Source organism: Carya illinoinensis, chromosome 15 (genome assembly GCF_018687715.1).
Source record: "Carya illinoinensis cultivar Pawnee chromosome 15, C.illinoinensisPawnee_v1, whole genome shotgun sequence".
NCBI classification, from domain to species: Eukaryota; Viridiplantae; Streptophyta; class Magnoliopsida; order Fagales; family Juglandaceae; genus Carya; species Carya illinoinensis.
In genome coordinates this window covers 2,882,273-2,900,435 of record NC_056766.1, presented here as the reverse complement: position 1 = coordinate 2,900,435, position 18,163 = coordinate 2,882,273, and the positions used below count along the sequence as shown (strand labels likewise).

The 18,163-nt window shown below is 35.6% G+C and overlaps 1 protein-coding gene across 2 annotated transcripts; it reads right to left on the bottom strand.

The window, feature by feature from the left end:
- Positions 1–787: 787 nt before the first annotated feature.
- On the bottom strand, positions 788–3,779 carry LOC122297296 (glycolipid transfer protein 2-like). 2 transcript variants are annotated; one of them, XM_043107316.1, is made up of 6 exons: positions 3,315–3,779; positions 3,163–3,218; positions 2,754–2,884; positions 1,774–1,909; positions 1,332–1,475; positions 788–1,054 (listed from the first exon to the last, which is right to left on the bottom strand). In XM_043107316.1, the coding sequence occupies exons 1-6, from the start codon at positions 3,475–3,477 to the stop codon at positions 1,019–1,021; spliced, it is 666 nt and encodes a 221-aa protein (XP_042963250.1). In that variant the 5' UTR covers positions 3,478–3,779; the 3' UTR covers positions 788–1,018. The 2 variants fall into 2 exon arrangements, with proteins under 2 accessions (XP_042963250.1, XP_042963251.1); XM_043107317.1 differs by having other exon boundaries at positions 3,390–3,764.
- Between the last annotated feature and the right edge of the window lie 14,384 nt (positions 3,780–18,163).

The window sequence follows — 18,163 nt, the reverse complement described above, 5'->3', positions numbered from 1 at the left end:
GCTGATGTATAGCAAATCCAATTGCCAGGGGATATTGCCGTTCTTGGGACATGGCGCTGACTGGAGTTCTCCGAGCTTGAGAAAATACTGGATTTCAGGGATCCTCTCTAAAGTTTCTGTTTTTCACAATTTTCCTGCGGCGACCATTCAGTTTCGATCTGTCAAATGTCGATAAGAGTGTGAAAGAAAAAAAAAAAAAAATGGTCGAAAGTCCTGACTCATCACAGGCCCTGGGCCCATACTCGAGCTTATAAGATATGGACCGTTCATTATTAGCCTCCGAATTAGCTTCTAATAACCGAACGTTGCCCAAATCACTTCCCAGTGGACAAAGAGCCTGGCTTGAGAACCACATTCAGAACATGATGAATATATATATATATATATATATATATATATATATATATATATATATATATATATATATATATATATTTCTCGGCAAACATACGAAGTATATCTGGATAGAAGTAGAGCCTAAAGTGTGATAGATAGTTTTATCTTTAGTTTGGATACTGTCTTTTCCGTTGATACTAAGCACTGCACCTCCATGTTTCTCTACATTTAACCATGGAAGTCATTTTAGTTGAGACAATTTACATCAAATCTCCACCTTATTAGGCTACTTTATTCTTCGCCAACAACTCCACTGAGGAAGCTCTCCTTAAGCAAACAAGACCAATGGATATATTTTCCACATAATTTATAATTGAACTGAATCTAAAGAATGTGTTCTTTGGCAGGGGATCCAAGAAAGATTCCTAGTTACTCCATTGGCAGCTCTTGCTTGTTTGTAAACAGCCGATGAGATGATATTTACATGTGTAACATATACATTATAGTAGTTCTGATGAGTCAGTCTTTCTTAGTTGTTTCTTTGACAGATTTTGCATATCGAGCTATTTACATATTTGTATTATATTACAGGGGAAAAAAACGTAAAAATAAAAAAATGAAACATTGCTTTTCAAAACCGGACCCTGTACATATGCTCCGCTTTCTATATATGATATCTCCTTCAGGCAGACTTTAACTTCTCCAATCCATAAAAACTCTGCAACAAATAAGAAACCAGTATGAATAAACATATAGGAACTGCATAACGTAGGCGTACATATGGTGTTAAAGAGAGAAACTTGCAAAGGTAGTGTTGGTTACAGTATTAGACACTCTCCCCACTGACATGGCATGAATGATTGTCATTTCTGTCTTCTCAATCTAAATTTATTTATTTATTTTTTAATTTGATATGTCAAACGCTTGATGAGTGTATCCTCCACATCGGCTTGCAAATAGAATTTTTTTGTTAGAAAACATGAAAGTAAGCTTACCAAGATAGAGTGGCTTTCTTCTAATAAAGGCAAAAATAGTGAAATCAAGGTTTGCATTTCCTCTTTAAGGGTCTCACAGTCGCCATCTTTCCCCATGAGGAGATCAGTGAAGGTTTTGTTGTCAGGCACTAATTTTAGAGCTATCTGTAAAGACCACACTTGTTAGTTGGAGGTGTGTTTGGAAGAAGATGATGAAGGAAACATATAGTAGCATGACCATGCTTTAATGCTTGAGAAAGCTTATAAACAGTGATAAAAGACAATAGCACTCATGAGCTTAACATGAAGAGAAAAGACACTACCAGCTCCTAGATGGGGCTCTCATTGAGAAAAGCAAAGCTTAAACTGGCCCGCACAATCAATTTGATTCACCCACCTTTATTGAAAGCAAATGATGGCAATTAAAGGATACAGATATTTAGGGAGTGGGGGGAATTATTACTTTGAAAGCAGCTGATGATATCCATCCATGCCATAGCTTTAAAGTGTTGATGTAAGACTCCTCCACTGCTTGTTCCATCCTCTGTTCAGGGTCTTTTGCTAGTTTTTGCAATAATGCCGAAGTAAAATCCAAGGATCTGGGGCGAAAAACACATTAATTTTTTCATGTAATTGAACATCAAGGCCTGATAATTTTAGATGTGTGTAATCAGACCAAAAACAGAAGAAGAAGAAGAAAGAAAGAAAGAATATGAATTGGATTCATTCGTTAGCCAATTTCTTCCAAGTTAATTCTAAAATCAGATACGGATCTTAATCCAAGTTTATTTTGTTTCAATTAACAAAAAGCCAAGACACTGAAGTGCTTATGTTTGAATCAAGAATTAAACTAACCCATGAAACTAATCAAAGTACATCAACTCAAGTTAAAACTAGCATCACAGAATATCATATTAATCCGATCCGTAATAAAATTGGAAAAAGAAAGGAGTATTATATTTTGTCATTGGATTATGCTGTGACAAATAGAGCTGACTTACAGAAACCATAAACAAAATGGTAATGAACAAGAAGATACTCTAGTTATTGTCTGTATTCATGACTTTGTTTTATCCCTCTTCCTCGTGGTGAGGAAAATAATTGTTGTGCCAGATGAATTGTGAAATAAGTCATTCTTATTACTAATACTTGTGCACGGTTGATCTTGGAGTAATCTAAACGTGATCTTCTTCGATCATTAAATACAATAAATCAAATTAATTTAAAACTTAATTGTTAAATTTATGAATGTTTGACATAAGAATGGGTGATAGGGCTTAACAAGAATGAAGTTCCTGCTTCAAAAATTATCAGCGCAGCTACACAATTGTACCTCCGTTGGAACCTTATTAGACATATATAAATATATATATATTTATTTCGGTTAACTTTTATGTTACTCAGTATCTTAATATTAAAAGTAAAAAACACAAAGATGTTTACCTGGTAAGCCATAGAAAGGCTCTGCTACAGCTTGTAACTTTTCTTGCATTGCCTTCACTGGACTCTTTCTTCAAGATCTCAACCAGGTTTGAATTCAGTAAAGGATCAGATTCATGGGCCATTTCCAATCTCTGCGCTCGAGACACAATATAAAAATGGAAGTCGTTAAAGATAAGGGTTCAAATAAAAAAAAGCCTGCAGGAAAGCATCACAACTTTGACAGCCGTAGTTTCTGATAATAAAGCTCCACAACTTTAAGAAAGCCAGCAGGAAAGCGTGTCATTACAAAATCAAAAGAGTATTCTTTTCTTATAACAAATTGGATGAGAGGTTACACGCTTAGGGAGAATCATTCTCCCCAAAAGAAGGGGAGAGATTTTTGTTATGCCGTGGTTTTCCTTCTAATTACCTGAATATTCTGATGAATATCTTGTCTAAGAACAGCCATCGTTGGTCCAATCTTATCTGGAAAAGGTTTAAAACAACAGAAAGTTTATCTGATTGTCTAGACATCTAGAGCTATTGAGAGAGAGAGAGAGAGGTGCAGATAAAAAGACCAACCAAGAACTTGAATAACCAAATTGCAGACATAAAGAAATGGCTTTGTGGGGATGTGAGAAGCATCATGATTATCACCAGGTTTAATTACTTTGACCATCAAAGTGAGCTCTTCAATGGCAGACCTTATCTCTGATCCCTTCTCCATCTCCCTTCTCCTCTTCATTTCAACCACCCTCTATATCTTCTCTCTCTCCCTTATATTTGACTTTTGATTCTTGTCTCAATACTTATAGCTCAACTCTGGGTGTCATGCGAGATAGAGGAAGAGGGAGCCTTTTGAATTTTCATTGCTCGCTGACACCCTCAGTGACAATTGCAAGTCCATATGTTAAAACTATTAGAAGGAAGATCTAGCCGGTGTAACTTCTCAGGCCAAAACTCTCCCTCTCTCTCTCTCTCTTTCTGTCTCTCTCTCTCTCTCCTTTTTCTAATCTTTTTTTTTTTTAATTTTTTTTATGGGTGTATTTTTTTTTCAAATGTTTCTGTTACTCTCTTCTATACCTTGATGGTGACCTTAAATTTGACATTGTAGTAATCGGATCTCCCAATTGCTTTTTTATATGCAAGTATATATCCTTCTGATGTGGGTCATGTAAAATAATTAACAAGATGGCAAATCTCTATCATTATCCGAGTCTATGCCGGAGCTACCAGAGATCAAACTTTATCCATTACAAGTTGGAGGAATATTTATCATAATGTTGGCCATGTCCATACCCAAAAAGGCTGAAGCAGCTCTCCTTATAAACTTTTTTTGCAAAAGTATATCGATATATATATGCACATCTTTAATAAAGTTGTAGCTGTGGCTGCAATTTGGCGGGCTGAAGGCATGCAATCCAAACCAGTACTTGACAGTTCTAGTCTGCGTACATTAATGCTAGTTTTTGTGGCCACTGCTTGGTGCGTTAGTGCTTTTGTTTCAGCATGTAATTTCTATCACATCAATGGAGGCTTTAGAACTTTGACTACATCAGATAAAGGAAAGTCGCTATCAAACTTTTGCCTTGTTAGAAAGCCCCAACAGTGGCAAATAGGTTATCCTAAGATTTTGGAGTGGTCCTAATTCATTATTATGAATACTAAAAAGATGTTGATTAGGTTGGAAATGTGATGTCCTGATCAGTTGTATCATGGTTTTGTTAAGTTTTTTATAATTTGATTCGTCTCATCTTTTAGTATATTGTTTAGCACGTACTTACATCTCCGCGGAGAGTTAGATACCAACACTTCACCCTCTCCATTGCGCACGACTACAAAGAGAGAACATACCAGTTAAACCACAAGTCAAAATGATTATGTAACCAGTCAAGACACGATCAGCATAGCTACTTGGCATCATTAGCAATCTTGGTTTCTGGTGCTTGTATATGTCCCTCATATTCTTTCCTGTGTCTTTGGAAACTCCAGGTTCTACTTGACAATTTTATAGCAATCTGGTTTCTGGTGCAAGCGAGAGAACCTTCCGTGCAAGTACAATCTAAAGGGATGCAAGTAATTTTTTAATGCAGAATGCAGATCAATCCATTGTTTATTAATTTACTCATATTTTATAGTTTGTGTGTGTGTATACATATAATATATATATGTATATATATATAAATTAATCTGTTCTTACATGTAAGCCATGACTCAATAATGGTTGTGGTAGAGTAGTATATAAAATTCAGTTATCTATCAATCAGAATATTAATACTTCAAAGTCTTTCTACATACAGATCACTATTATTAGTTAATTAAATTATCATTTTGTAGGCCAGTTTATTTTTTTATCTTTTATTTTTGAGAAATTCTCAAATGGGATTCATGAATCTAGCTAGACTTTGTTGATCATCATGATGGTATTTTTGTTCAGGAGATAGGAAGCATATCATGCACCATTATATGAAACACTAGCTAAAAAACTGAAGCTGTACAGCAGACAACCTGGTAATTGTCCTTTCCAATTGAAAGACTTCAACCGTTGAGTTAGGGTTATGTATTATATATGCGGTAGGTTTCCAAAAAAAAAAAAAATATATGTAACTCACATTTCTGGTAATCTGATCCATTGCGTTGCTACTTATGCTAAAAACAATATCTGATAAGCTCATATGATATCCCATGCTAAGCGATAACTCCGATAAGAATAGGTGGTGTACATGTGTTCCCACGTTGTTTGAGAATAAGAAGTTGATCTTGTTCATTATAATAGTTCCAATAGGACTATAATTATATCATTGACTAGTCTTTTTAAAGTATAGACGATGTTACTTGCCAGTCTTCTCTTGGAGTCCAGTGTTGTAGAAAATAGTTCTAGATACCATTGTAATGTTCTTTCTTTATTGCTCTTAATGCTATAAAGGCAAGAGATTAGAAATACCCAAGATTAATTAGAAAATTAGATCAGTGTGAATGCAACAGGATTCCTTTGGGAATTACCACAATTGTTTAAGACCATCAAAAGAAGACAACATGAATATATGTTATAAATTAATGTTGTTGGTTAGGAAACAATAAATTAAGGATAATTAGTGTGATTAAGTAAATTAGGCAGGCACAGCTAATTGGCCATTAAGCTAAATTAGTTTTATCTTGCCTCAACTACCTCTTATCAGCCAAAGTCCTTCGACCAAATGGCAGGCTTGAGGAGTCAGATGAGATAAAAATTTTGTGAATAATAGTAAGACAGTTTATGAATAGTAGTAAGATAGTTAGAGTTGAGTATTTTTTGAGTTTTAGAAAGAGAGAGAAAAAGTTGAATAAAAAATATTATAATGTTAAAATATTATAAAAATATAGTTTTATAATATTATTTTTGTTTATGGATTTGAAAAGGTTAGAATTTTTTTTTCTTTAAAAGTTTGAAAAAATTGTAATGACTAGTTGAAAATTTAATATTTGAATTATATTTAAAAATAAGATAAGATGAGATTAAATTAAATCAGATGAGAATGTATATCTCACCTGAAGCCCCAAACCTACCCTAAAAGAACCTAGAATCAAATCCGCCCTGCCATTTATAAAAAGAAAAACTACCTCTTATTAATATTATTTTATTAATCAAGTATAATGCCGGACATCACTCCTTAAAGAACTAGAAGAGTTATCCATGTAAATCAACTATATATATATATATATATATATATATATATATATATATATATATATTTTTATCAACTCAGGGTAGGTGACAGACAATATGGATAAATGAAAGATTTAAGGAGTGAACAGAGAGAATTCCCTGTGTTATAACCCAAGACAGACAGTTAGAATAATCTATGCAGTTATTTAAGGACAAAAGACAAAAAAAAATATCAACTGCATTTCTTTCAACTATTTATTCTTAATCTCTTGTGTGTATCTCTTTTGACTTCACTTTTATGTTCCAAGCATATGCAGGTCTGCAAGCATATAAACCTATAAATTAATGATATATGTAAGTTATAAATGATGATAATTTACGGTGGTGGCACAAGACCCACATCTCCAAAATGGAGATCATGGGTTGGACCACCCTCCTCCAATATATTAAAAAAAAAACAATTACAGTGATAAATCGATCATGGAGTCGAAGGTTAATATGATTAAGTAATACTTGAAAGTGAATTTTGAAGGCTGTCTGTGAAATCATCATTTATTTCAAAAGTTTACACTGATGGGAAGATTAGGGGTATAAGATTATTGGTCGGATCAAATGGTTTGGTCCGAATTGGATCGGACTAAGACTGACAGAATGTATATATATATTTAAATATTATATATATAATATTCTTTTATATAGTAATTGTATAAATTAATTATATAATTTTTATCCAAGGGATCACTATTGACCATATATATAATGAAATTATTTAATATTAATTAACCATATATAAAATGTTAAAGATATCACTTAATTTTAATTTTATTAATTTTTTGTATTATTTTTTTGTCAAAAAAGAAAAAAGAGGGAAAAAAATATTCATGGAGCGAATCGGAATGAATGGACTTAAAGCTAATTATCTGGTCCAACAAAAATGATGGATCGAAATTTTTAGTTCGTGACCTCCCTAGATCAAATCGGACCAATTATAGGCCTAGGAAAGATGTAGATTTAATTATTTATGTTAGATTTTTAATACTCTTGCTCACGTATGGGCTAGACTCCCATTAATGAGTGGGTCTAACACGTGAAATATATAATTAAATAGGATAAAATATGGAGTCAATATTAGAATTCAGGACCTCTGCTCTGATACCATGTAAAATCACCACTTGTTCTAAAAACTTAATTTGATAGAAACAAGTAAATTTAATTATTTTTATTATATTCTTAGTACGACCTAACTAGTAATATTGTGTGTTAAAGAAAAATGATATTTGCAGTTCTAGTACGTGCAAGTTCCCAATACTTCTTTAAAAAAAAAGTAAGTAAATTTATGATCTACATAAAAAAATTATTTTTTTAATAGTAGACTCATTTATTTGTTAAATGGAGTACCTTTTTGTTTGCAAATTCACAAACTATGAATTCTAGTAATGCACATAATTATAAAACTGAGGAGGTTTGCTTCTTCGTGATGATATATTCAATGTGATTTAGAAACAAATATGGAAAATAATTCATATAGTCTTAAATTATGCAAATCACGAAAAAATTTATAATCCACATAAAAAAATTATTTATTTTTTTGAGAGAACTGTGAGACTTGCATATTTAAAAACTGTATCTAACGTTACTCTTTAATATATGTATTAGAAGATAAAAATGTCTTTTTTTTATTTGTTTGCAGCACTTACATGTATGAAAACAATATAAAAGAAAAAGAAAAGTTAAAGCAATTTGAATGAATGAATCTTATACTAATTTTCTATAAATGTTGTTGTTATTGTTGTTTTTTTATTTTTATTTTTTCTTTTCTATATTGTGTTGACTTTCTAGAACTTCTGAAGAGGCCCATTTCTCCATTAGCATCCAGTAATTAGGCCTAATCTAGCAGGCCCAATATGGTTCGCCCCATTGAACCACTAATTCCCTCAATGAATTCAATGGGCCTCCGGGCCGCAAAAATACCCTTTGCCCTTATGCTTGCGCTGATAGAGTAGTACTATACTTAAGCCCGCTACAGTGGCATACACCACACACCGGTGATCTAGATTTTTTTTTTTTAAATCACTACAGTAAACGCAGCATTTAGTATAATCCCATCCTGATTTTATTTCCCCCAAACCAGGAGATACGAATTTGAACGTCCGTTTCGCACGTTTCTCCCTCCAACTTCGCCGGAGATCCCGCTGGGTTCCCTTTCCTCGGCTGCCGCTACCGTGCCGTCCGGCCAGCGCCTGTCGTCGTGTCCAGCCGGCGTCTCCGTTCAAGGATACAGTTGAAATACAAGGTACAGTATATACCCCTTTGTAAATAGATCTGAAAATTCGGCCTGTGGTCTGTCGGAAGCATTCCCAGAGAAAGTATACACAGAGAACATCTTCTCACTAATTCTTAGTGCTTCTTCTTGATATATGCTATAGAATTATTTTTTATTTAAAGAAAAACATTTTATTATTTATTTTACATGTCCATAGCCGGTGGGTTTGAGCATTTCGCGAGTCCTAGGTTCCAATTTCCAAAGACAAAAGTCACAGTTATTAGACTCGTAGATGACTATTAATTCCAATGTTAAAAAGATTTTAACATGCGTGCGGCAACATTTCATGCACCAGAGAACATGGAGCGTGTTCATTTTTAAAGATAATGCTAGCTTTTGTTACCAAGAAGCATTTGGACCACATGATCCAAAATTCCAGATTGGGTTTTGTACCATACGAATATTTTTTTCTGATTGTTTTTTCATTTAAGTAGTTCCCTACTACAAGAATTTTTTTTTAATTGTTTTTTCATTTAAGTAGTTCCCTACTATAAATTTTTTTTTTAATTGTTTTTTCATTTAAGTAGTTCCCTACTACAACAGTCTAATACTGATCAGCTACCAGGCCAGTCAATTAGGGTCCATGTTGCTTTTGCCATAAGAAATTTCGGGTGATCATCTCTTTAAAGTTGTTAAACTTTGAGTGTCAAATGTAATTGTAGTTAGTTTGAAGAAATTTGAAGTAACACACTTTATTTCTTGTTACTGCATTCTATAAATTCAATAGAAATAGCGTGATGGACAAAGAGGATGATAAAAGGCCACCCAGGCCTTCTACACTAATTCCGCCAACTCAGGTATGATATATTAATGTCTTTCATAAAAAGGAAGGTGTCTCGATTCGATTTCAATTACTTAATGTATTTTTATTTGTGTATTGTAGGGATATTATGGTCCAAGAAATGCCTACTACCCGCCATTTATGATGCATCCAAATACATATTCAAATTCATATACATACGCATGGGGTAGCTAGGTACATATCTTTCGAAATTTTCAATTTTCAATTTTATCTTCCTTGAGTTCATTCTTACCCATTCTAACACCGTGCCTGATTACAGCCCCCACCAATGCCACCTTTTCCGACAACGTTAATCTACCCTCTGTCGACTAATGCAGAGGGTTCGGTCATCTTCAACAAACGACCTAGGTGAATTATATGCCTTACCTTTCAATTTTTTTTGAATAAATTGTTTATTTATTACCTGTTCTAATAACTTAATTATTACAGCCCCCACCAATGCCACCTCTTCCGACAGTACAGCTCATCTACCCTCCCTCGACTAATGCGGAAGAGTCGGGCCATGTTCAGCAACCTAACCAGGTTAGAATTTATAGTCATTTTTTTTTAACAAATTTTGGAACCAATTCTAATATCGTGTCTGATTACAGCCCCCTCCAATGGCACCTTTTCCGACAACGTTCATCTACCCTTCCTTGACACATGCGACGGAGTCGGTCCATGTTCAACAAACGAACCAGGTTCTTAACAATACGTATAATATTTTTTCCCTTACGTTGTTATGCATTCTAACTTGGTGCTTGTTTTCAGTCTCTTGCAATGCCACCCTTTCCGACAACCTTCATCTACCCTCCATCAACTAATATGGAGGAGTCCGGTCATGTTCAAGAAAATGAACAGGTAACTACATTCTTTTTATTGTATTTTTTTGATTTAGTGGATAGTTACCCGTAATGTATTAGTTCATCTACCTGATTACAGCTCCCACCGTCACGCCCTTCATCAAGTGTCGGAGAGGAGTTGAGAAGCTTAGATAATTCTACAACTAATCCATCGACTAATGCAACATTTATATCTGAAAGTGAAACAGATGTTGGAGATACATCTGTTTTAAATGAACAGAATGAAGAAGCCGATGAGATAAATGAAGAAGATTCTGATAATGATCAAGTTGAGGAGGATCCGAAACCTGGTATGGTTTTTGCCACTGAACATGAGCTTATGGCTTATTATAAGCGATATGCAAAACAAAAAGGTTTTGGTGTTATAACACAATGGACGAAGAGAGAGGCAGATGGGAGGGTGAGGTATTTGACGATTGGGTGTGCTCGAGGTGGCAAGTACCAACCTAGCCATAGTAATATCTCGAGGCCACGACCAACTATTAAAATGGATTGTAAGGCAAGGATAAATGCCAACTTAGTGAAGGGTATTTGAGAGGTGACTACTGTTGAGAATACTCATAATCACAGCACTGTCAGCCCCTAAAAATCTAGATTCTTTAGATCGCACAAGCATTTAGACGAATACAGTCAGAGGATGCTTGACTTGAACGATAGAGCTGGTATTAGAATGAATAAGAATTTTAATGCACTTGTTGTTATGCGGGGGGGGGGGGGGGGGTTTGAGAATCTTGATTTCCAAGAAAAAGACTGTCGAAATTTTATTGATAAAGCCAAGAAATTAAGGTTGGGTAAAGGGGGTGGAGAAGCACTTACTGAGTATTTCAAGAGGATGAGGTTGCAGAATGATGGTTTTACATATATGATTGATGTGGATGAGGAGTTGAGATTGAGGAATGTGTTTTGGGCTGACGCACGTAGTTGAGCAGCGTATGAGTATTTTGGGGATGTGATCACATTCGATACAACATACCTAACCAATAGATACGGTATGCCATTTGCTCCATTTTTTGTGGTAAATCACCATGGGCAGTCTATACTGTTAGGGGCTGGATTGCTTTCAAGCGAGGACACAAGTACTTTTGTGTGGTTGTTTCGGGCATGGTTAGAATGCATGAATGATCGTGCTCCAAAAGCGATCATTACTAACCAAGATTGAGCAATGAAGAGTGACATTGCTTTGGTAGTCCCAGACACACATCATAGATATTGTCTATGGCATATAATGAGAAAATTGCCAGAAAAATTTGGATCTCACACAATGTACAATGCAGGGTTGAAGACTTCCATCCAGAGTGCCCTATATGATTCACAGACATGCGCAGAATTTGAGATGAAGTGGGGGCAACTTATTCAGAAGTATGGACTTGGTGATAATGCATGGTTGCAAGGGTTGTACAACGAGAGGTCGTTCTGGGTACCGGTGTACCTTAAGGGAGTATTTTGGGCTGGCATGAGCACAACTCAGAGATCTGAAAGTATGAATGCTTTTTTCGATGGGTTTGTGCATTTTGGTACCATGTTAAAAGAATTTGTCGATCAATTTGACAATGCGCTCAGGAAAAAGGTGGAGCTCGAGACGACAGCTGATTTCAATTCCTCCAACCAAACCATCCCATGTTCATCGGCGTTCCGCATTGAGAAGCAATTTCAATCGCTGTATACGAGTGCAAAATTTAAAGAAGTCCAAAGAGAGGTGTGGGGAATGATTTTATGTAATTGCATACTTATCAGCAAGGATGGTTGCATTTCAACGTATGATGTTTTGGACGAAATTACCACTGATGATGACCATGTTAAGAGCATGAAGTACACAGTTTACTTTAACCAGGAGGAAGTTGATGTTAAATGCACATGTGCATTATTTCAAATGAGGGGAATTCTTTGTAGGCATGCATTGAACGTTTGCTAGATGAATAAGATTCATGCATTGCCGGATAAGTATATCTTGGATCAATGGCGGAAGGACTTAAAGAGGAGATATACGATAATAAAAAGTAGCTATGACGACCTGCGACAGAGTGCGGACTCAAGAAGGTATGAGTTCGTGGTTAAACGGTGCCTCACTTGGGCAACCCGTGTTTGCCCAAGTGATGACCATGTTACTGCATTCATTTCCCACTTGGATGAATTTGAAAATAAATTTAAAGGATTAACACTTGAGTCCGATTCAAACAAGGTAAAAGAGACTATGGTCACGGACAAGGGTAAGAAAATCTTAAGCCCCCACATTGTTTGAGGGAAAGGGAGGCCACCAATGAAAAGAAAGGTTCCGCCTGTGGAGAAAGCTGCAACGAAGCGAAAGAAGAAATCGGTAAAACATCAAAGTTAATAGTGTTAAATATTGATTGCTTAAGACTGCAGTCTATATTTGTTTCTAATGGATGTGATTATTTTTTTTATCTTTGAATTAATTTAGACTCGCAGGAAAATATTTGATGATGCATCACAGGAGGCTGAGGTATCGGAAGCTCCAGAAACTGATAAGGTAATAGGTCTCCCTTCCTTGATGGGGAATGATAATGGTTGCATTTATTGTGCTTTCGGAATTTTTTAGTAATCGGGTTGTATTTCTTGGATTTTTTAGATACTCAGTGGTTACCAGGATGATATTGTTGTTCTAACACAATGCAGTACTGTCACCCAGCCACCACCAACAGTTAATGATGAGAAATAACGTTATGGTTGGAAATTTGCTTTTTGATGAGAGGAAGGGTTTCGTGATGTATTTTTATGGTTCTAATGTATTTTGAAATCTTTTGGTCGTTGTGATGTAATTGAAAATAATGTGATGCTTGTGGTGTATTTTGATGTATTTTGGACTAAGCGATGTTAGAAATTGATGCGTTATTTTTCATATTTTTATTAATTGAAGTTATAAGATTCATTTTTGTGATGGTAGAATGCATTATTAGTTCTATGGCAAGAAATATGTATAGATATTTATGGGTGTTTACTGAATCTATTCAGCAACCCGTGTTTGTAATATTGGCATTGGAAATATGCTATGGCAAGTAGCCATAGTAATTGGTGTGATATCTATCAGGCATTAATATACGCAGGTCTGCCATATAGTGATATTTTAGTCCGGTTATTTTTATGGTTGTGATTATGCATGGTATGATATCTATCAGGTGAACCAATAAAACGTTTGCCATATCGTGATGTATATTGACATATTTATTGGGAAATTATTTGGTTATTTGGTAGGTTGTGATTTATTTGTGCATTTTGGTATAATATCAGGTGAATTATACTCCGGTGAATATCATTTGCCTTGTTCGACAAATTAGGTGAAGAGATATATGCCATGTTCAAAATTCAGTCCGAATCTATTTTACATATCATAAGTTTACAACCGATTCAACATCTAGCCATGTTAAACATCTAGCAACCTATCCAGTTTACATACCAAAAGTTTACAAACTACTAAAACTTGATGATCTCCCTTCCCAACAAAAAGGCAAAATATGCTTAAATATGACTAATATGAACTATCCATTTCCGTTTAGATTCGGACCTTTTGCATTTATGGTCCAAGCCAACCAAATATTATTACAATTGATACCACCCAATACATACACAATGAGATGCAAATACATCTATTTTGTACGACCAAGTTGGAAATATGCTCCTCTTGCTTGTAAAGAACATCTTCTCTCTCAAGTAGTTTATCTTCCTTTTCTTGAACTTTATACTCACGGAGCAATACATCATCCTCCATTTTTCGAACTGCATTCTCATGTACGCGAATTTTTTCATGTACCAATTGAAATATATCTGCCCATAAGAAGAATTGGCACTTTGCTTCTCCCTACAATGCAAAAGGTATATTTGAACCAAGTATGAATATGACACGTTAAAAAGCAATACAAGATTCATGCAAAAAAACAATGTTTTACCGTGTTGTACTTCGGGCATGCGAAAAACCTTCTTCTAGGATTTTTGTTAGTTTTGGAGGTCTTTAATGGGGCTTTCAAGCCACGCCAACAAGTTGGTGATTCGAAAAAATCATCAACCACACATGATGATGCGCTCGATGCCATAGGTTATCTATCTTAAACAATGCAGAAGAATTTTACACCATTTCAAGAGAGTAAGTAGAATGTCATATTATGATGTTGAACAAGCTGTTAAAATGTGATTTTAAATGGAACTCCAACCAAACAAATTAGTAACTGCCAAATTTATGCCATAGGTTATTTTAATTGAGGAATTCTCAACACCACAACAAGATAAGCAATCTGACCTGCAATTGCAGCCAATGAACTCTAGAGCAAATTCAATTTTCTTTCCCTAGAAGTTCATCTATCTCAACTGAAATTTAATCACTTAATCATCTCAGGGAATATCAATTTCATTTATGCTACCTGTCCTATATATATATTCCTTCCCAAGGAAAAAGAAAGTGTTGTAAAAGCCACACTATGGACAATACTGCAGTGTATTAGCCCACGTCATAGATATTAGCCCACAAGCTCAAAGTATTCTTTGTCAATAACACTATTTGGATGAACTCAGAAGAATGCTTTTTTCAATACCAAATTATTGTGGACTTCTGTGTTGTTTTCAATGGGGAGCTGATTTCATGATTTTCTTGTAGCCATTTCTAGTACTAACCTATAACTAGTTCTAACCTATTTAATTGATTCAATTGTTTTAATATTTTACCTATCCAAAACAAAATATAAATAAAAACATGTTAACAAAGGCAGCACATAAAAGCTGGAAATCCCAACAAAACTATAGCTAAGATGTGACAAAAAGATTGGTTCTATTGCAAATTACGCTAAGCAAAAGCTATTCCCTAAACAGAGGAAAATTAATTAAATAGAAAGTAACCTTTAGCTTGATTATAAATTGAAGACTTTAGATTATATTCAAACAGGTATCACAAAAAGAGCTTGTTAGAAAGACAAACTTCTACATGACCGCAACATCAAAGCAGTAATCTTTGGAGACACAAAGGCTAATACACATTGAGTTACAACAACTTAGCACAACCATATCTCCAACCAACCATATATTCAAGCATTAATATCTCCAAGCATTAAAAACTAAAAAACAAAAAATATGTAAATTTAGCTTTTGAAACAAAAAAATTGATCCAATTAAAAAGAAGATACAAGGAACAAAGATAGCCGGACATGTGATTATCAAAGTATTTTTGCGTGGCCATTTTCCATGGGCTGATGTATTGTGATTAATGCTCCAGTGAAATAAAATTAATACAACAAGATATTGTTTTTCTGGAACAGAATGAATGAGGCCTTGATTCACAAAAAGAGCTTGTTAGCAAGACAAACTTGCACACGACCGAAACATCAAAGCAGTAATCTTTGGAGACACAAAGGCTAATACACATTGAGTTATAGCAGTACAACCTTAGAAACCAAAAAAATTAATAAACTAAAAAAATTAAAACAGAAAAAACCAACCAAGTGAGAAACGGAATAACCTTATCGTCGTGGAGGGGAAAATATTTGAAGCTTACGAAGGAGATGAATAGACCGGCCGATTCGGAAGTGAGTGGAGGAAGGGTCTCTAAGATCTTGGTTACCGGTGATCTGGAAATTTCTAGGGTTTTTTGTGGGTTTGAGGGAGGTTTGAGGGAGACGCAACTTCCAAATGATGGAATTGAAAAAGCTCCGTTTCGGGGAGGGGGGGGGGGGGGGGGGGGGGGGGGGAAGGGGCGCTGTAGACGGTGCGTCCAGACGAGTTCTAGGGTTTTGAGCGTGTTCGACGGAGACGCAACTCCCCAAACCAGTGGAATCGAAAAAGGTCAGGTTTCGGGGAGGGGGGGGGGGAGAAAGGAACCGCCTGTTGGTTTTCGGCAGATCTGTTCTCAGAGAGGAGGGGGGAACCGTGCCGTGGGAGGGGGGGTGGCAGCGTTTTCGGGGAGGGTCGAAGGATGGGGGGGAGTACTACTCGATGGGGAGAAGGCCTTCATCCAACCCATGTAAGTGAAACCGTGACATGGCGGTCAGACCGGGTTCGCCATGTCACGGTGTGTGGTGTATGCGGGTGGACCGACCTTTGAGTAGATTTTTCCGCGCTTATCCTTACCAAGAGGAACAACACGCCTGGCACTTTGCGACTCGCGAGTTCATTCATCATCGACAATGGCTTCATCGGGCGCACGAGTAGTGCACCTACCATCCACTTTAGTGCTGTTGGCCAACCGACTTACATACACTTGATCTTTCTCTAAAGTGAGTTTTAATCCGATGCAGCTCGGGAACACTCTACCAGCAAGAAAGCCCATGGTTAGAGCTGCTAGAACTGAGTCCAAAGGTGTCTCCTTACGCTTCAAATATCCCCATTTTGAGGTTCTTTATTTCAGTCATTATTAGATGTGTATTGGGTCATTTTAACTTCTCCAAATTGACTTGCAACTTAATCCATGAAGTTTTGGTTGGTTTAGCTTCCAGAGTCACTTCCTGGGAAAGTGTGGAAATTGGAATACTTCGAATCATATCTTGATATACGGGTATAATTTCAATTTTTCTTTGGTATTTTTTGGTTTCATGTTGCAGTATACATTACGCTTTAATGTTGATGATTTCCCATGATTTTATTTGCTTGATAGTTGATGTTTGCTTAGCATTTTTATCAACCTATTTGAATATTAAAGTGTGAGTGAATGCTGAGTATTCTTTACTCCGGTGAAATTCTTTGAAGTGAGACGTGCGTGAGGTTTTGGATCATGCTTCATTTGAATGCGAAGGACGATAGAAGAGTGCAGATACAAGAATGTTGTATCTTGTATCAGAAAACTTTACTAGACCAGAGAACGTTCAATTAACAATCAATGACAAATGAACTCCATCAAACCAACCTCTGATTTCTATAGGCATTCACAAATTACTTGTCAATTACATCTAGCTAAAATAGCACCCCCACCCCAACACCTGTATGCCTAGGACTAAGGTCCAGTGTCTGATTGTGGGTTCGTTAACTTTTGGGTTCATTTCAGCAATAAATTTGTAGCCAAATGTGTTAGAAAAAGGCCACCCAAGCAGCTCTAACTAGAACCATCTTTCCTCTCCAGGGCTTTATGACTCAAGAAATGTCTGGTTCACAATCCGTCCAAACACTAGAATGCTCAAGATTCTCAAGGAAGCCTCTCCTTGTGAAGCTCTAACTGAAACATAGATTGAAATATTATTTATTGGTGTCCAAAAACTGGAAGGGGGTTAAAAAATTTGTTTAGTTTGCTTAAATTAAACACAATTATCAGTTTGATATTGATAGTGAAACATCATTATCAGTTCACAGGTGGGGGTGGGGGGGGGGATTCCAAATATATTATGATTGGTCACTCGAGTGAAAGAAGGAATGAAATGATAGAGAAGGACATGATTGCAGGGGGCTGTCGATATGGCTGTAAATGAACCAGTCTGTTCGATAGCCCGCTCAGTACTTGTTCAGTTAAACTCGAATCGAACTCGACTCATGAAAAAAAAAACTCGTTCATGAAAGCAGATACCCGCTCGATTTGTAAATGATACATACCAGACAAAACTCAACTCGACTCGGCTAAATCTTGTTTAGGCTCAATCGTTTATGCTTGAGTCGACTCGTTAGCTCGACTTGATTAAAAATCATTCATATATTGATAAATATATACATACACCCATGCATGTATATATGTATTAGCTAATAATATAAGCATACCACTTTTATAATTAAATATATAATATGTATTCTAATTACTTATGTCTATAGAGTGAATATATTTCATAGGTATATTTTATAATTTGTATAATAATTAGTCGATAAAATTTAATAATTTCATATACTAGTATGTGGGAACCA